This window comes from Lissotriton helveticus, chromosome 6 (genome assembly GCF_964261635.1).
Source record: "Lissotriton helveticus chromosome 6, aLisHel1.1, whole genome shotgun sequence".
Lineage (NCBI taxonomy): Eukaryota > Metazoa > Chordata > Amphibia > Caudata > Salamandridae > Lissotriton > Lissotriton helveticus.
Genome location: NC_136067.1, coordinates 1,120,969,667 through 1,120,990,523, shown reverse-complemented (window position 1 = coordinate 1,120,990,523; position 20,857 = coordinate 1,120,969,667). Strand labels below are relative to the sequence as shown.

Genomic DNA, 20,857 nt, shown 5'->3' with positions numbered 1-20,857 from the left:
GTTGTTGTTCTTGAATGTTAACTAGTGATGTAAAATCTAGTGAAATACATCCCCCTCCCTGCACCTCCCCCCTCCCCCTCCCTTTGTGGGCGCATTGAATCATGTATATTTAATGTCTGATTTTTCAACATTCATTGTTTACCTGGTACAGTGAATTAAAAACACTGTTCACCTTCATTTAGTGTGTGTTTCAAAAATTCATTTAAATAGTGTGTGTTCAAAATCAGGAATTGTGTTTTGGTCTGGGACCCTCTATATATAACGCAGTAAAGGTATATAAGCCACAGATTTTCTTCTATAAGTCGCTCTGCCATCTAAAGAGGATTAACCGAGGGACTAAGTGTCCTGCCATGCCCACCAGAAGGAGCACACAGCGACAACAGTTGCGCGTCCAGAGAACAGTTGCGCGTCCAGAGAACTAGCACTGTCCAAGTGCTGGGAGGGAGGTCCATAAATCTGCAACAAATAAGCAGTGGCTGGGCACTCAAGATTGCACAAGAGCTACTTTTTTTGTTTTTTTTGTTTTTCTAGCTGTGGAATTCCTGCAAGAATCAAATAAGCCACCAACATCTTTTCCCTTGATTGCAACAGCTGCCGTTAACAGTCCAGCGAGACTTATTATTCACAATCCTCAAGTACCACAATCAAGTGCACAGAACTGGCCCCTAGTGCCTGAAGACTCCTGCTGAACCCAAAGCTATAAGCAGCAATGGGGTTTCTGATGAGTGTAGATGCTAAGGCATTCTTAAGTGTCCGAGTTGAGTCTGCCTTGAAGTTGCAAGTTTTTTGACAATGTTTGACAGTGCTTCTTTGTTTTTGGTGCTGCAGAACATGCTGCTGGAAATAGAGCGGAAGGTGGTGGCGCTCTCCGAGCTCTCAGTGCATAATGAGAGCTTGCTCGTGGAAGGAAAAGCCCGGACAAAGGAAGAGGCCGAGCAACTTGCTGTGAAGCTTCGAACTCTGAAGAGCAGCTTACTGGAGCTACAGAGAGTTCTGCAGGACAAGCAGATCAACATTCAGGTAAAAACAAATGAATGTGTGGCTTTCTCATTTGGTCTGCAAAATTGCATTTCTCAGAGTTCATTCTTTGTAGACTTTGCTTTCATGTGCAGCTTAGAACGGTCTCAAACATATCTCGTGGTCACTGACACGCACCACCTGCTTCTCTCCAAGTGGCTCATTCCTTACAATGCATGCTGTGAGTGCTTGACATCAATATGCACGTGGTAGTGTAAAAGCATCCGTACTCTGCTTCTAGCTAGATATTTGGGGCTATTCTAGTTCTCATAACCTTGCTTGTAGTCTAAGTAACCTTAAAGGGGAAAACTCATCAATGTTAACATAATTTTTAAAAAAACACTTGCGCAGCGCTCCAAGTCTTTCTAGCTAGCCTTGGGCCTGACTCACTAAGTTACATTTACAGTTTTGAGTAAGTTTACATTTTTCAGTATTCACAAAATATGATTTAATAGTAACTTTACGACTGTCGGGTCTGAGAATTCCGCACATAAAAAGTCCTGTCTTATCTTTTGATATGTGTAGTTCTCCGCCACGACTGCAGAATTCTTCAGTCATAAAGGTAATAATAAATTGTAGTTTGTGAATATTGAAAAAGAGTAAATTTACACAAAAGTGTAAGTTTACTTTTGTAAATCAGGCCCTTTGTGTTTAACAATTACCATAAGTATGTATAAACCTTCATTCCCTGGTCCATTCACTGGAACTACTCAGGACACATTTTTGCTGTACCTCAGGTCTAAGAATGTTGAACCCCACTTTAAAGTACTTGATTACATCACTAGTGGGTGGAGTTGGGTGACTAATGCCAAAAAGCGACCTCATCTAGCACTTCCTACCATTACCATCACCCCAGCATGGGTACTATCTACACGTTCATTTAGAAAATGGGAGGATCTGCCTAGTGGATGTTACCTCTGTGTAAGTGTGTTTAGAAAGCACTTCAGGGAGCTTTTTCTCATTCATGGGCCTTTAGAATTGCATCAATTGGTCCTTGGATGGCCTAGTGAGTGGGAATAGAGATTGTAATGTTTTACATAGCTTTTTAATTGCTTCTCCCCTTTATGTACTGCTTGTTTTACTGTGTTTTGCTCATGCGCTTAAGTAAAGTGTATTGTACCTTTTACATTACAAAGTTTGCATTGGAAATCGCTGCCGTATTATATCTCAAGCACTTCAAGCATTCCGATCTAATTTCTGTTGACACAACGAGGAATCGTTTGACTAGTTGAAAGTCACACAAGAGTGGACGTTATCATACGATTTTCTAACTTGTATGTTTAAATACTACTCTAGGTTTTTTATCTTTGTTAAATACTGTTGTTGTAAGAACATTTGAATACAGAGCTTGCAGACGCCTTAGCAAATACTTATCATTCTCAGAGTGAAGTGATGTGGTTTCCTTATATTCCGTCTTGCTCTTTTTGATACAATTTCTAAAGTATTTGTTTAAGTTTTATAACTATTATCTTGTTTATTTCTTAGGCTAAGCTAGCATGGGGAGAGATGAAAGCACACAAGAAAGCAGAACACGTAATGTGTTTGGTTTTTGGTTTTAGTTTACTGTGCTTTACCTTTTATGATTTTCTCCTCCTTCTCTTGGGTGTGCGGTGCAAATCAGGTGTCTTCCTGTGCTTCTGAAAACAATTATTTCACATTGCTTTCTACACTTCCTCAAGACACGGTGTGGTGCATTAACACATTCTATTGATTCTGTGGGCAGTCTTAGATCCCAGTGAACATACCTAACCATGTGATTTGAAAAAGTTAAAGCAAATATTTTAGTTTGAAGCACTACACTTTCTAAATGAAATATTCGTGCAATTTTCAAAGACAGAAATATATTTCAATATTTTCTGCAGCTGTGCGTATGCATATATACAAATCAAGGTTTAGCTCTTTATGTTTTTGAAATAGTAAATTTTTATGTGGCAGATATTGTAAATACACCAGTACACCATGTAAGTAACACATGACTATCATGGAAAACAAACGCTCCGAAATGCGGGACTGATGCAGCCAATAGGTAATTGGACATGAAGTTGTGTTGACGTCCGCACCAAGCAGCTATGGTTTTTGGTTATTTTATTAGACTCATAATGTGACTGAGAAAAATATTTTTTTTAATAGAGTTTATGGTCATATAAATAGAATATGTGATGAGGCAAGAACGCTGTATAGAAAATTGCAAGTGTGGTCAGGAAATACAAGGTGGATGTCTGACTTAGGGAAGATTTTAAACCTGAAACACTGGCACAAGTACATAAAGGTTTTTGAAATCCTCATCTTATTTACCGGTAAAATATTTCGGCCAGTAAAAACTGAAGATGATTTGTGTGAGTACTTCATGTGTTTCGCTGGATAACCGATTTACGATGATAACTAACTGACTTAATCACTGTCTATAAGTTTTAACAATTGAACTTGTCCACGCTGTTTATATTGTCAAAGAATATAAATCGTTATGTAATTTTTTTTTAAAAATGGTGAATAAATGGCTTCTGATAACGGTCAGTGTAAGACAGGATTTGCAGATAGGCGTTCACCTCTACTCAACGCGGCACACATGGCTGAGGATGGCAAGTCAAAGTCCCATTTTACCAGTGGAAAGCCTCTGTCACATTCCATTTGGTCACAGATAATATCCATTTGCCAGACCTTAATTATGAGGGGAGAGTGAAGATCGTGCTGCATATATTATTAGAATTGCTCAAGCAAATGGCAAAATGTTAATGAAAAACACCTGAGATGACTTGGATGGCAGACGTTTACAGTTCACTCTAGTAGTATATTGTACACAAGGATTATGTACAATCCTGCACTTTTTTGTATTAGACAGAGGAGTTAATATCAAGAATTCATTTTGCTTTCTGGTCTTGAAAAATCCTTATTTGGAGGAGGAGTATACATGCTGCTTTGCATGATATTTGCATAAGTTCTGATTTAAATACAAACCTTTCCGATATGACCTTTGGTTTCTGATAAAAAATGATACCTCTCAGAGCAGCTACATATCTTTATGAACAACCTTCACCAAGGTTATGGTTGTGATTGTGCATATTAGTGTACTCACGTCCGTTCTCACAAGTATAATTGGTCAGTCAAGTAACATTCGGAAAAGAGGCATTCCATGCTTTAGAGCAGGCTCTGCTAGTCCTTTTAGGTCTCGCGCCAAGCGTTGCGGTGTGCAGCATTGCTCGCGCAGCGAGAGACATTTAGTAGGTGAAAAACAGGGTTTCAGCACTGACCCAGGAATCGCACACTCTTGGGCGTGTGCTTTTCCTTTTGTGCGACGTGATTGGCCTTTTGCGTGCGTGTTTTTATAAAAGACTGCACGCAATAGGCCAAAGGCGGGCGCATTGCTCTGCCAACGACCTATTGGTGTCTGTTATGCGCACCAAAGGCCAAGTGGTTCCAATTATCGTGCCCAGGCACGGGCGCGATAATCGAAACCACATGTTTCGCAGTGGCGCGCGCCCACACCACTCGCAGGCGTGTTTGTTTTGTTTTCACTGCCGCTGGTTCTGTGAAGGGGGTGGGCCAACGGCGTTCCTGCAGCTCTTTATGTTGAGTCTACTGCTGCAAAAAGTATGGGGAAAAACACTTGTTTCTTTTTTAATATGGCCAAAACTTGTTAAGTTCTTATTACCTCTGTTTCCGATGACTTGTTGCATTCAAGTTATTGGGTGTATTTCAGGAAATATGCTGCAGCCTCCCTGTAGTTGGAGGAGGAAGGGGTCTCCTTGCAGTGGGAGGCCTGAGCACAATCTGTGCCACTGCATGGAATTAACCCCTTGTGCTCGGTAGCCAGCCATATGCAGCGGCCTCAATGTGCAGAGAGTGTTTTCCTAAATTAGACCTTGGTCTGTCCTCTCGCCGCTACAAGTTCCATATAACTCATAAAATAGCAGGCAGGAGGATCGTTTCTGCTCCAGTGACTTTCTTAGCCGGGTCACCGCATGCGGAGCCGGCTGCAGATGGCAGCTGAATCCTCCTGTGAAAGGAAGGCCCAAGTTGGTGAACCTTCCTCCCCCCCTCCTCCTCCGCCTCTTCCCGCTTTGGAACAAAACACAGCTCTCCAGATCCCAAAACTCAACTCGGCCAAAGAAGCAAGCGAGCAAGAGATTTCTCTTCCAGGCAGCAAGAAATGATTTGGCTGGCACCCAGCGCAGTTGGAACCGGTCCACTAAGTTGACGGGGAATTTTCAATACGTGTAAACGTAGCACTTTTCAAAAAACCAGGGCCCACTAATCACCAGGGGAACTGGACACAAACAGCACAGACGTAGAAAATCAAAGACGCTCTCCCTCCGGGACCACCCAAAACTTCTGCGGTGAGTTACTTCATAGTAAGTTTTTTTTTAGGTGTGGGGGGGCTGCAGGTGCCTTGAAGCACAACAAGGCCGACAGCGCTGAAGAGCTGGAAAATTAAGTTGCGTCAGCAAACTGTGTACACCTGCATACCTATACCTACTGCCTGCGGTCTCAGCTATAGCTATTCCATGGAACATATAGCGTCCGCAAGCGTAGAACGTGATATTCACATTGCTGGCGTATCATATATATATATATATATATATATATATATCTATCTGGGTGATTTAAGCAAGCAGATACAATTGTTTAAGTGTTAAACCATTTAAAATCACGGCATTTGCACTAGAGTGCACTGTGTGATTCAGGACTGCTCTGTAAGATTATCACGGAAGGCCCTGGGTGTGTTGTCTAACTCGGGTTAGATTTGTAGTCTGTGAACATTTGAATCAGTTAGAAATGGCACTTCCTTCTAACAAATGTAAATTATTGACTATTTAGACAACCATTGACAAAGTTAACAGTTTGGACTGTTGTAAAGTCGGAACTCAGAAGATTTTATCAAACATCACCAGCACTCAAAGAACAGGTACAGCAAAGCCAGCAGAGGTGCAAGCTTCCCACCCTTGGAAAAGGTTTGGCAGAAGGAAGTGGAGTGAGCTTGCTTTACATGCAGATGAGCCCAGCAGAGGTTGACATAGTGCAAACATCAAATGCAACCACAACAAACGAGTTGTGGCACTGACAGCAGCACTACAAACTTCGCTCATCCACAAAGCAAGCTTCCCTCAGGCCCACTGAGCAGGCGCAACTGTCCACGGTGCAAACTTTTTTCAGTACACAGAAAAGTGGACAAGACAGGAAGTTCGCAGAGGCATGGCCAGTCAGGGGTCTGGCTTAACTCTAAAAGCCAAAACACGAGCCGAGTCATAAAAGGTTATGCTTGTAAAATATACAGCAAAAGTCTTGTAAAAACGTGATAAAGACTTTTAGAATAAAATGCAAATTCTGCTAGCGAACTCAGAGAAGTCAGTTTATCATGTGCACTGTATATATGGCTGCCGATGTTATACGTCGAACATTATCCATCAAACCACACGTGTTTTTTTATATAGCATGCATCCAAGTTTCAAGTTTAAGTTTATTGTTTAGTTATTTAAAACCTTAACATTTGTGGCAAAGAAAACCGATCGCAACTACATTTCTCAGACAGAACAGATTGCTTTGAATGCACATGATCCTGACTGGTCTTAGCAACACCTAATACTTCACAGTCAATTGTAATACCTACTAAACCTTATTTAAACCTGAAAACAATAGGAAGCTTTCTTCTGCGAAGGAGACAAAAGAATTTGCAATAGGAGACATTTCGACCCCCTGAATATTGCATGGGAGTAAAGGCTGGGCATACAATGAAAATCTGACATGGCTGTAAGCGTTCTGCTCTGGTGAACGTTTAATTCCTAATTATGACAACTTGGTGGTCTGTTATATGCTTATTTGATTTGTTTTTAGTATTGAGTAAGGAGTGGGCTTATAGTGAATTACAGAAAGAGAAAACCATGCATTACATGTCACAAGGTTTTTTGTGATTGAATTTATATCTGACTGAGGGTTTACCAAGCACTGATTGTTGCTAGTTTTATTTTTGATTGGTGTTCATTTTTTATGCCTCAGACACAGCCATATCTCCGGTACATCTCTTTGTTGTGATGTCTCGGAGATTCCTTCCATAAAAGTATACTGGTGGATCTGCTTGTAGGCATGTATCGCTTTCTGATGGATACATCTGCCTGTGGATTCCTCCCCTTATGAATATCCCCTGCGCCAGCATTCCGCGGAATTTTTTTCTAGCTCTCCACGCCGACGAGGTTGTCACAGCGCCATGGCTCCACACGCGACTCCGCATGACGTCACGGGAGCCATAGTAGGACCACATCGGCATGATGACGTCAGTTCCCTTTTTTCCACTCTGTCGATGCTAACGTTTTTTTCTGGGACTCTCCATACTTTGACTGGATACTTTGTAATTTTGTTTGTATCTCTTTCTCTTTTGAGATGTCTGCCCCGAGGAAGTCAGGTTTTAAGCCCTGCAGGGAGTGCCGTGGACATATGTCAATTACTGACCCGCATGATGATTGCCTTTGGTGTTTATCTTCAGACCACGACGTCAAGGGATGTACTTCAAGCAGGAAGATGAATCCAAAGGCGTTGAAGGAGCGAGAAGCCAAGCTTTATATGGCCAAGGCAAGAAAAGGTCAAAGTCCAAGTCTTCGATGTCACATGACTCCAAGAGGAAGCATAAGAAGAAGAGCAGACATGCTTTTCGACGCCGTTCCTCAAAGACTGTGGTGTCGAGGTAGCCTTCTCGTGCTCGACATCGAGAAAAGGACTTGGTTTCTCCTTCAGTGTCTTCTCAGGTGACTCCGGCTCAATCTCCCTCATATAAGGGGACTCCAGAGCAGGCAACAATGCCGAAATTCTCACCGACTCCAGAGGGTGTGACGAATCCGGCTGACACAGAGGTTCCTTCGGCCCGGCTTTTCCACCTGTAGCTCCAGCGGCTCCGACTCCAGAGGTACTTCATTTGGATCTCGAACCGGCTTCATACCCTCAGGTTCCAACACCGGGTTCGGATCCTTTGCATTTTTTTAATGCGATGTATGGTGAGTTCACCAGGGCCTCGAAACCCTTCTGGAGCACCTTTGGGTCCCATGGACCCTATAGCATATAATTTGGGTGTGCCTCACCAGTATCCTCAGGCCCCCTTTATGCCGTACCGTTCATGCCAGCGATGCCGTCCTGGCCATTTTCGGCTCCGAGGATGTCGACGCGTTATGGTCAGTCCCTGGCTCCTTCCCGTGAAGCTTCTCGGATTCGATTGGCGCCGGCTATGGTAGTGGATCCACCTTCGACTGTGCTCCCGGATCCGTCAACGCCGCGTGTGGCCCGCCGATGCCGCAACCAAAGATGCGTTCGAATAGAGAGGCATAGAGGTTATTGGAAGAGGAGCAGTACCTGGCTGAAGAGAGGGAGGAAGGGGAGGTGTATGACACAGAAGATGTGATTGAGGACTTGTGTGAGGCAAGTGGGCTTGACACTTCTCCAGAGTGGGCTTCTCGAAAGGCTACTCCCTCGAAGGATGTTGCTCCTTATCATACGGTTATTAGGAAGGCTGCAGAACTTTTGGATTTGCAGCTTTCTGTGGCAGAGTATAAGCCGAATCTTCTCACAGAAGTGATTCATTCTCTGTCTTCGGTGGTTGAACCATTTTTGCCATTTAATGATGCACTGACTGAGCCAATCCTCGATGTGTGGCGCAATCCTCTTTCGGTTTTGAGGTCAGTCTCAAGAAGGTATAGACCTGCTCCTGAAGATCCGGTTTTCCTTTCTTCTCACCCCTCTCATGAGTCTGGTGGTGCAGGCTTCTTGTTCCAAGCAATCTAAAGGGGCGTTTTTGCAGGTTCCGGCAGACTGGAATTCCAAGAAGTTGGAGCAGTCTGCGAAAAAGGTTTTTTGATCAGCCAGTATGGCACTGAAGTCTACCAATGCCACTTGTCTCTTGGGCAGGTATATTCATGCCCTAATGGACTCTGCTAAACAGCTGCTTCCTAAGTTGTCTGAGGAGGACAGGGGGAATCTGAGTGAGGTGTTGGTGGATTATCAAGCTGCGGCTCGCGAGGTTATCCAATCTTGCCTGAATACGGCGGATTCTGTTGCCAGAGTAATGGGTTCATCCATTGCGACAAGGAGGCAAGCATGGTTAAGATCTTCTGACGTGCAGGCTGCTCTTATTGATTTGCCATTTGATGGGTTCAAGCTTTTTGGTGAAAAGGGGGACTCTGCCCTGAAAAGATTTAAGGACAGTAAGGCAACAGCAAGGTCTTTGGGTCTGCAGACTCAGACAACAGGCTATGGATATAAACAATACTGTTGCTTTGGGAAGTCTTCCTTTTGTGGGTCCAGGCAGCCTCAGCAACAGCAGCAGTCCCCCTTGTATAAGAGCTACAGGGGTAAAGGCAGAGGTCGCCTTCGTGGATCTGGGCGTCAACCTTCTTCCTCTTCCTCCTCTACCTCCTCTACCTCCTCAACCCCTCCGGGTAATGCAGGAGCGCCGCCCTAGATCTGCCTTCCTGGATCATGTAGGTCCCGTGGGAGGCAGGCTGACCCATTTTCTACAAGATTGGAAATTATTCACTTCGGACCTTTGGGTTTTAGATCTGGTAGAAAATGGGTGCGCCCTTCCCTTCAGGGAATTCCCTCCCCTTACCCTCCTTGCCAGGGGTTTTGCACGGAGGATCATTTGCTTCTCATTCAGAAGGAGGTTCTTACCGTGTTACAAAAAGGTGCGATAGAGGTGGTTCTGGAGCAGGAAAGGGGTCAGGGTTGCTTCCGGTATTTCCTGATCCCCAAGAAGGATGGCAGGTTACGTCCTATCCTGGAACTCAGAATCTTGAATCTATTTCCCAAGCAGGAGAGATTCAAGATGCTCACTCTAACGCAGGTTCTTCAGGCGCTGCAACAAGAGGACTGGATGGTGTCCATCGACTTGCAGGATGCGTATTTCCACATCCCAATCCTGAAGTCGCACAGGAAGTATCTCCGTTTTACGGTTGGGTCGCAACACTACCAGTTTGTGGTCCTTCCGTTTGGTCTTACTACCGCACCTCGAGTCTTCACCAAAGTGATGGCAGTGATGGCTGCCCATTTCAGCAGGTCGGGGATTCCAGTTTTCCCCTACATGGACGACTGGCTGTTGAAGGCAGAGTCTCTAGAGATGGTGAGTCATCATCTGCAGGTTACAACTCAGCTGTTGTACAAATTGGGTTTTTCGATAAATGTACCCAAGTCTCACCGGGTGCCCTCTCAGCGCAACCTGTTCATAGGGGCAGGGCTGGATACCACTGTGTGTCGAGCATTCCTTCCTCCGCAAAGGATTCTCAACATTCAGGAAATGATTCCCTTTTTTACAATGGAGCGGTTGTTCCGGTTCTGAAGGTCCTTCGCCTGCTCTGTCTGTTCGCTTCCTGCATCCTGTTGGTCAACCATGCATGCTGGCACATGAGGGCACTCCAGTGGTGTCTCTGCAGGCAGTGGTATCAACACAACGGAGATCTCAGGGAGTCAGTCAGGATCTCCAGAGAAGCTGCCGTGGATCTGTCTTGGTGGGGTGTGGAGGGCAACCTGTCTCAAAGAAAGACCTATCATCTTCCTCCATCGGTGGCCACAGTGATAACAGATGCCTCTACCCTAGGATGCGGTGCTCATCTGGGGGATCTGGAGATCAAAGGTCTTTGGTCTCTAGAGGAAAGGTTGCTTCACATCAATCTTCTGGAATTGCAGGCGATACGTTTGGCTCTCAAGGCCTTTCTCCCTTCCATCCGCGGTCAGTCAGTTCAAGGCCTGACGGACAACACTGCCGGGATGTGGTATGTCAACAAGCGGGGAGGAGTAGGGTTGTACCGTCGCTGCAGAGAGGCGTTGCGGTTCTGGTCCTGGGCTCAGACCATTGGATTTGCTTGATGGCAAATCATCTTGCCGGGGTGCTGAATGTGCGTACGGACAGTTTGTCGTCAGTTTTCCGCCGACCACGAGTGGAGGCTTCATCCACAGGTAGTTCGTCACATCTTTCAGACGTGGGGAACTCCTTGGGTGGACCTGTTTGCCACTCTCGAGAACGCGCACTTCCCGTCATTCTGCAGTCTCCAGTTTCCGAGGCAGGGAGCGTTGGGGGACACGTTTCAGTTGAGTTGTAACTCGCAACTCCTTTACGATTTTCCTCCCATACCCTTGATTCCTCGGGTTCGGAGGAAGATTCGCCAAAACCGGGCCCAAATTATATTGATCACCCCGAATTGGCCAAGAAGGGTGTGGTACACAAACCTTTATCACCACTCATCTCACCCTCCGCTCCGTCTCCCTCTCAGGGCAGACCTCCTCTCTCAGATGGAGGGGCAGGTCCTACACCCCCACCTCCAGAGCCTGCCCCTTCATGCCTGGAGATTGAACAGGGCAACCTGAATTCTTTTTCTCTCCCGCCTGACGTTGTGGATGTTATTTTATCGGTCAGGCGACACTCCACCAAGTCTATCTACTTCTACAGGTGGTCGAAATTTGTTAGATGGTGTGGAGAGAAATCTATTGATCCTTTGAAAGCACATCTTTCTGATGTTCTTTGTTTTTCACTTCATTTGACTCAGCAGGGTTGTGCTGTGGCCCCTGTTAAAGGACATTTGTCGGCTTTGTCTGTATTTGTTTGTTTGTTTGATCAGCCTTGTCTTTTTAACCTTTTCCATGCTCATGACGAGCTCAGCTCGTCATGAGGCACACTGGAGCTGTGCTAATGACGAGCTGACCTTGTCATGAACAATGGGAAATCTTGGCATGCAGCACAGGAGGGGAAAACCTTTAGCATTAAAGGTGTTAAGTCTCCAATAGTCTTAAGGTTCATTAAGTGGCTGACGAACATGTTTCCTCCCACTTTTTTTTATTATGCCCCAGTGGGATTTAAATCTATTGTTAACTTTTTTGTATGGGTTCCTCCTTTGAGCCTATGCACAGTGTCCTTTGAGACTGTTGTCATTTAAAACGGTCTTTCTTGTGACTATCACTTCGGCTAGGAGGGTGAGTGAGCTTCAGGCATTGAGTTCAAAGCATTATAACAAACAAACAGTGGAAAGAGGGTCAAAGGGATTCAAAGTTTAAAGACCCGAGCCTGGTTCATATCCCCAGCTACACTACATATACAACACAACAGGGGGTCTAAATGCCAACTAATCTGGCTAAACCGCCAAACCGAGCTAACAAAGTCTCAGGGGTGCCTAAGTCACCAAAGGGCAGCCTCTATAGCAAGGGTGAACAACTACCAATATGTGAAAAAACACCAAACACAGTCCAAACTTTGAAAAAAAATTCAAAAAAATGGTTGACAAAATCCAAAACATTGAATAATGGGTTACCATCAAAAGGACTTACTGATCAGTCATATCATCTGGCCATCCCTGGTGTGAGTTGGCTAGTCCCCTGATCATTGGCACGAAAACGCCGCACCATTAATTACTGGTCTTGGATTTAGTCCACCAACAGATGTACGCCGCCATCAGATAGCTAATCTTAGATGGTCAAACAAATTTTTAGTGCCACAAAAAACAGAAAGTGGGGATTTAAAATAGGATGGTGTGTCCTCCATACAAAAACTTTTATTCTTTAGCTGAACAACATCTCCTAATTAAAAACAGAACAGTGCAAAAGAGACAGCAACAAATATCTGTCTAATAATGGGCCAACATGTTTCTGCCTAGCGGACAAACTGTCCCATGGCTTTCATCAGGGCCTCTGCTCTATAACTAGTTGCACTTGTTATTGAACAAACTGTGATCAAATCATACCAAAAATTAAATTATAAAGGTTGGAAACGATACAACCTGTACCAACCAGAAACACTAATCCTCCATGTCAATCGAAGATTATGATTCTATGGAGAAAATACATAGTGATTAGTGTCATGTAATGATGTCTACTATTCCAAAACATAGGTGTGTCACCCTAAACACATTAAATTAAAATGAAACATTTTTGCTCACCCTTCGTGACAGGGGAAAGGACCTCACCTCACCTGGACCATGCTCAGGTTCTATGAGGCCCGCACTGTGGAAATAAAAGAAGTAAAACAGAGAGTGGAGACATAGTGATGCTTTTTACATAAGCAATTCAAATAATGTCCCTCAGTCCCCTCTGTTGTATATATCGACCTTTACCCACTATTAACAAAAAGACACTCTTGTCAGCTAATAAAATGTATGCCCAGTCTCAAAATGTCCCCTCAAATCATTTACTTGTTAGCTTATTGTCTCAGAGAGTTTGTGTATATTATTCCCCTCTTCAGGTCTACCCTCGCCTAATGTTATTCTCTCTAGGGAAACTCAGGGGGAGATATTGTCTCTAAATCCATAGAGGATGAGTACACCGATCTAACCCAAACAGGGGAATAACTAGAGGACTTCCAAACGAGTATAGGGCCGGTTTGGCGGTTTAGCCAGATTAGTTGGTATTTAGACCCCCTGTGTTCTTTTGTGTTGTATATTGAGTTCAAAGCCTCAGTTTTTGACCATACATGCTGAAAAGATGGTTCTCAGGACCAAGGCTGCTTTTCTGCCTAAGGTGGTAACTCGCTTCCATCTAGGACAGTCCATTACCCTTCTTACTTCCTTTCCTCCCCCTCACCCTTCTAAAGAGGAGGAGAGGCTTCTTCGCTTGGATCCAAGAGGGCGATTAGTTTCTATTTGGACAGAACAAAGGACTTCCGTCAGGATGATCAGCTCTTTGTGGGCTATGCTGGACGTTTGAAGGGCAAGGCGGTGCGCAAGCGCACTTAATCCAGGTGGATTATTTTGTACATCAAGATCTGCTACTCCCTGGCTGGTAAGGAGCCTCCTGAAGGCATTAGGGCTCATTCTACCAGGGCAAAGTCTTCTACCTCTGCCTTGTTCAAGGGTATTCCTGTGTTGGACATTTGTAAAGCCGCAACTTGGTCCTCCCTCCACACTTTCGAGAACCATAGCTACTTGGATTCCGAGGTGAGGAGGGATGGCCATTTTGTGCTCCGTTTTGCAAGACTTTTTGGTATAGAAGGGTGGACACCCTCCTCCGGGAGTTGGACTGCTGTGGGATTCTATTCATAAGGTGAGGAATCCACAAGCAGATGTATCCATCAGAAGAACAAGTTATTTACCTTCGGTAACGCTTTTTCTGGTAGATACAGTATCTGCCTGTGGATTCCTCACTGACCCACCCTCCTCTCCTTTGTCCACCCTTTTTTGCCTTAAAAGAAGAGGTATTGGTTATTTTGATGTTTTTGTGTATTCAAGATTTTATTACCTCTATTTGTCTATTGTGGACCTATTTGAAATGTGAGCTTTCTTTGCATTCTTATTTCAATTTACACTGAGTGTATTTGTGTGAATTCTGTGTACTATGTATGCATTGTCTCTATGGTGGGTCCGCCCATTTTGCCTCGGTGGCACAGAAAAAATGGGTGGAACTGACGTCATCTCGCCGACATAGTCCTAATATGGCTCCGGTGACGTCATGCGGAGTCACGTGCGGAGCCATGGCGTTGTGATGACCTCTTCGGCTTGGAGAGCTAGGAAAAATTTCCGCGGAATGCTGGTGCAGGGGATATTCATAAGGTGAGGAATCCACAGGCAGATACTGTATCCACCAGAAAAAGTGTTACCAAAGGTAAGTAACTTGTTCTTTAGTTTTTATTTGCAGCTGCAACATGGACTTCACTTGCTGCATTCTGCAGGCACTCTTGCCTTGATACTAACTTTAGGTCTAGTGCTTAGTTTTGCTTGTTTGCGATTCAGGATTTCATTTCAGGTGGCTCTGTTTACAAAATGTCTCTCTGTTGATGAGTACTTCTTGGAATTCGATTCAGTACATGAAAACGCAAAACATAGCAACAGATGAAAAGTCAATATTGTGACCTGGACACTGACCGGTTCATTACAACTGCTGTTGAAGGCAGTAATGTTTAAGAGTGACATATCCAAGAAGGCAAACTTCATGGGGAAATTATTGTTAGCATGTATGTTAATAATTCAGTCACTTTAAAAATTCGGTCAAAGGTAAAAATGGTTCTAACAAATGTAAATTCCTTCACTGAAGACGTTCCAGAAAACCATAAGAAGTGTATGCAGTAAGGTACGGTGAATGGTCTCTAGGTTACACACCACCAGTATGCCCAATAAATCGGCTGTAAAAACAAAATATGTGCCATATGTAAACTAGAAAAACCAACATTTAGGAAATAACCCAATAGTGGTTATGCAATGCTCAATCAGTGTAACCTCAATTACTATAGAACTGAAATAAAAAAAAAGAATAAATCCTTTATAGTAACTCACTTCAGCATGGAATGCTGCCACATAGAAAATGCGTCAACCACAGAGGGGACGTGTTTTATCAGTCTGCTACAAGGCAAACCAAAAAGTATCACTCTTGTTCAACGATTAAATTACGGCAAATAAACTCTACAGAGCTGCACTCGATACGAGCATGTCACCTGAAAAGGGGACCCTTGCTCCATGTTGTTAACAGGATAGCGCGAGTTTCAGCACAATGAGAGACATTAGCCAGACTAGACCATGTTAGTCCTTGGTGGTAGATAATTTTCGGTCAGCCGTTATGTAAAAAGTATATAAAGAATAACCCTTCAGTGATAGACTTATACAACGCGTCAACCCCGCCGGGGACGCGTGTTTGTATGTACCAAAGTTGCAATATATAGTGCTATCCGCTCGGTAAATAATGCTCGGCAGAAGCCACTTACCCGACACGGTCTCGAAGTGTGCTCACGGAAGGTATCCCAACACAGCGTTAACCCCCGGATGCCGGTATTGCATGTAGAAATAGTAAAAGGCCACGGGCATCATGCGTTCATGGCGGACATATTGGAACAGGAATTTACCAAAAAGTGTGAGCACCATTTTGGAACGGGGCAGTTACAAATGTTCATATAAGGCGCCCCACCACACACGAACTAGTGTTACATATATAATGCCAAATGGCATTCTCTTTCGCAAACAGCAGATTAGATGAACAGTGTCTTCGTAATACTGTTATATGCAGTGTATACTTAGGGTATCTAATGAAGGGTGCCAACAATTGTGAAAACCACGTAAAACGCACCATATCTGGAAATATTCCGAATGATGTAGGGCCCAGAAAGAGCATAGATGGAAAATATAATTAGGCTCGGGCGTAAAATATATATTCTAGCGTGCAATATGTAAAAAGTGCCCAATACCTAGTGATATATGGTAAGAATTAGGACTAAAAATAAAAATAAAGAGAAATAAAGGAACGTGTTTTTCCATGAAAAAGTCTAGTTACGTAATAACAAGACTAGAACACCCTCAAGGTGTAGAGCCACATTAAATACATACAAATAATGCATAGAGAAAACATTCCATATATGTCATATAATGTAACAATATCATCAATACATACAGATATGCAGGTTTACCACATCATATAGTGAGCTCAGCTAGTTACAATCGAATTACATTCTTCCAGAGAGTTGAGCCCACAGTTGATGCTATTACAGCGGAGCATCCACCGACACTCCATTCTGTTAAAAATATTAGAGATGCTCCCACCTCTTTCAGGAGTTTTCACTACCTCTATAACCTGCCAACGCATGTCGCCAGGGCCATGGCTAAGCTGTTGATAGTGTGCCACTAAGGGTGCATTCTCAGTTTGGCAACGTATACGACTTTTATGTTGTCCAAGTCGTGTTTTAATTTTTTGGGTCGTTTGCCCGATATAGATCAGGTCGCATGGACACCAAATTGCATATATGACGTTCGCCGTATTCCAATTTGAAAGACTGCGAAGGTCGTGTTTGATGTTCCCATGTACAAACTGTTTAGTATTCAGGCAAGACACACACATGAGGCAGCCGCCACCTTTATAGACAGTTTATCAGACAGTTTGATTGAGGCCCCACATAGATGATAAAGTGGGGCTCTCAGCGCGAGGCAAAGCTGCTCGCACCAAATGATCACGAAGATTTTTACCTCGTTTATAAGAAAACAGCTGTAACTCATTGGTAATCCCAGTGGCCACTACCAGTGCCCAGTGTTTCTTAATAAATACCAGAAATTTGGTTGCTGCGAGTACCAAATGTGGTCACGCATGGAATGCGGGTCATGGGTTTTTTTGTTTTAGGGATCAACAGGATATCCCGAGGATTGTACCATGCTTGTTTCATCGAGCGTTTGACAAGTTTGCGGGGATAGCCACATTGTATCAATTTCTTTGACAGAATATCGGCTTCACGAAAGTAGTCATTTTTAAAGAAACTATTTCTACGAATCCGCAAAAATTGTCCGAAGGGAAGACCGTTAGCATGTATGTTAATAATTCAGTCACTTTAAAAATTCGCTCAAAGGTAAAAATGGTTCTAACAAATGTAAATTCCTTCACTGAAGACGTTCTAGAAAACCATAAGAAGTGTATGCAATAAGATTACATTGTATTGGAACATATTGTATAACATACCAACATCTGTACTTTTATCAGCCTATTTAAGTTCACTGGTTAGGGAATCAACTAGAGGCATGATACTATGTGCTCTGTCACTATAAGGTCAAGGAACTCGACAATGAAACTACCCTCAATCTCAGCTTATTTTATGGGTTAGAAATATCTTTGTAATATTTTACCTTCTTCCAGCATTTACAAAGACCTGCCCTCACTCCCCAATCCTGCCCTTCTTCCGGGTCCATAAACATGCTTGTCCAGCTGCTCTCCTAATGCAATCGAACTGGAGCTTTTTTGGTGCCACCTATTGACACATATCCATGATGTGTTTCACAATTCACTGATAGGTTTTTTGTTCTCCAAATCAAAACAAAACTATGTACAAATGCATATCGGGTGGTTTTACCGCTGTATTGTAGAACCTTTGCATTTTATTTTTCTTTGTACTGTACATCAGTAAATTCAGAGATATTGCATTACTCACTTTATTCAGAATTAACAAAAAGAAAAACAGTATTGTAATGTCTCACATCACAACAGAATTCATAAATAAATGCACAAAACTGTATCTCCATTCCAAAATCCCAAATCTCCTACAGACACCCTCCGCCTTACAAAACTGAGTTTTTCTTGCTACAGATGTATTTTTTTGCAGTTCATGACTCCAACAGCATTACAAGTCTTTTATTGGCCAGTGGTCACAACAGATGTAATGCAGAGATTCAAATTGACAGAAACTCCCTGCTGATATAACATTTAATTTCTAACTGAATAACACCTGCACTCCTCCACCTTGCTTCGCCTTCTAAGGTTGTTGCTGTTTGAAAATGTTAATTTGGCCAGGTTCAGGATATTAGTAGCTGGTTTCAGCCTTTGAAGCAATACTTAGAAATCTGCAGTGAAGGTGTGAAGTCACACTAGATGAACAAGTAACTTCTACTTCCATCAAGAAAACCTTTTGCCAATTCCCAGGTAGAAACATCCGGGCTTCTCACTTCCAGTTACAGGCTACATTTACATATAACTTCCTTAGACAGGCATGCTCTTTATTTGCTAGGAGTCTTAAGAATCGCTTCAATAAAAGTCAATCTTTTGGTGCTCACTGGTTATACCTCATTCTTGCTGATTGGACAAAGCTATTTCATTCACTGACATAACTGAAGCATGGGTGAACAGGCTGACTACCCGATATTGGACAAGCTTTGTAAGGGGATTACACAGTAATGCTTTGTAATCTCCATAAAGCAGGTTTTCTCGTCGGTGCACCTGATGCACAAACACGTGTTTAACAGATACAGCCTTGAGTACTATACTGTAGCTCCACAGTATTTCAAAGCTAGAGAGCACCGGGAGTGACAATGGCACAACATTTTGTTTGAGGTGCAGAAAGATTTTTTATATTAAACCTTTCCTCATCTGTTGCGTACAATTAAAGTTGATGTTTTCAATCCAGTTGTATAATCCAGTGACAGGATGTTCTTCTGCAAAGCACCACCCGAGAATAAGGGGTTTGTAGAAAAAAAAACAGCCTCTCCTTGGCACTTATTTTCATTGTACACTAAATCCTTCCTTTGTTTTCTCCTTAACATTCACAGGTGGGAAGGCAATTGAGCTCTAGCTTAGAATACTGTGTTGATTCCCTCAAAGGTCGCCGTGTAGATGAATGCCGAAGGGGAAAACTTAGCAAAACAAATATAACAGCATATGCAGTAATGATTGACATAACCCACCTGTGAGTTTGGGAGAAAACACAGTTTGCTTTATAATTTACACACAGGTGCAGAAGGGTGTTGGAATTGCTAAATTCTAAATGACCCATACATCATTTCCCATAGAAGCTAATTAGTTTGGGTTGTGGTGCTTCAAAATAACTATCACTTTTAATAGTTCACTGAATGTTGGCAGCAGGAATGAATGAGGAACGGGAGGTTAGTCAGATATGTATTCAGTTTATTAAGAAGACCATTGATAAACATATTCCACTGTATGAACCTTTAAGAGTGATAGTTATTTCTATTTGACCTGCTTTAAGCAGATGATAAGAGCAGCCAGTGATTGTGAATGTTTTTTTTTTTTACTTTTTTGGAAACCAGGGGAACTTTCAGGAAAAGGATGAGGCTTGCTCTGGGTTATCAGCAGCACAAAGCCCAAGCGTTCAAGAATGGTTGGTGCAAGCTCGGACAACTCGCTCTCTCCAGCAACAGAATAGCTTGCAGCGACAGAAGGTTTGTGTCGTGTGCCGCAAGTCCAGACAGGAGTTTCATTGTTTTTCATTCCAGAGTGTTCAGGAATCCAGTACTCGAACAATGATGAACTGTTTGTATGTTTCATTTTTGCCTCAAATGCTCATGTTGTGTGATGTGCAGTGTAAGTAGCTGCTCAGTGGTTGTCTGCTAGCAGCCAGTCCTGACTATTTATTTAGTAGCTCTTTATTATTATTATTATTCATATTATTCATATTTTTGTGAGGCAGGCCTTGGTAAATAACCTCTACATTATTATTGATGATGATGATGATGATGATGATGATGATGATGATGATGATGATGCAGATGATGATAATAATAATACATCTTCTACTTCGTGATTACACATTCTTACCATGAATCATTATTTACATATAGTCAGTTGATCATTGCTTTAGTTGCTATCCAATTAAAAGATAGTCATTTATTTCTGCAATTTTTTACCTCCTTATTTAGAACAGAAAATACGTTTTTGGTATGACACTGTTTTTTCATATCTGTGTCTCAAAATGTATACTTCTCATCAAATTATTTTCTTTTCTGTGGTCTTTCGTAGGAGCTGGAAAAAGAGCTTGCTGAGCAGAAAAATCTCCTCCGATCAGTAGCAAGTCGTGGAGGGGAAATCCTAACTCAGTACACACCAGTAGACGGGCTGGATGCAGGGTAGGTTTGCTTCACAGCTTTGATTTTGGTGTTTGGTGGAAAGATAGGTATTTATTTTGAAATGTCTGCATCTTGTTTTGTAATAGAGATGGGTAGAAATGTCCCTAAGATCAGGGTGCAGTCACCTGGGCTAATTTAACACCTTGTAGGAAAGTCGAATATTATGTGGTATGGTTGGGTAGCTTTACCATTTAATATTATCACAATACCCCAAAGATGGTTCTTGGATCCACAGTAATAAATCCTTAGAACTGTCCTGGTAGAGTGGCACAGAGCAGTCAGGTTTTACAAGAGGAAAATTTCAGATTATAACATTAACGATACTTAATTGACACAACTCGAGAGAAATCCAACACCAATTTATAAAAATAGAGCTGAATATCATACATATAAATGGACTTATAAATCTTTGAAGCAATATTAAATCAGTGCTGCAGCGTTCCGCAGCAGCAGTACAGGACTGATGCCTGTTTGCCCCCATCACAAGACTGATTGATTCTATCTTGAGTAAGAGAAACCGACGCTTGGGCCCACCTTGAATCTCCCGCCAGTGGCCCCTGCTCTTGTTG

At 42.9% G+C, this 20,857-nt stretch overlaps 1 protein-coding gene across 1 annotated transcript in view; it reads left to right on the top strand.

The window, feature by feature from the left end:
• Positions 1-20,857, top strand: part of SYNE1 (spectrin repeat containing nuclear envelope protein 1) — a 2,361,447-nt gene that overhangs the window by 1,716,430 nt on the left and 624,160 nt on the right. Inside the window, exons 96-98 of the mRNA XM_078648775.1 lie at positions 829-1,020; positions 19,473-19,604; positions 20,182-20,288. Coding sequence (XP_078504901.1) covers positions 829-1,020; positions 19,473-19,604; positions 20,182-20,288 — 431 coding nt within the window. The remainder of the gene's footprint in view (positions 1-828; positions 1,021-19,472; positions 19,605-20,181; positions 20,289-20,857) is intronic.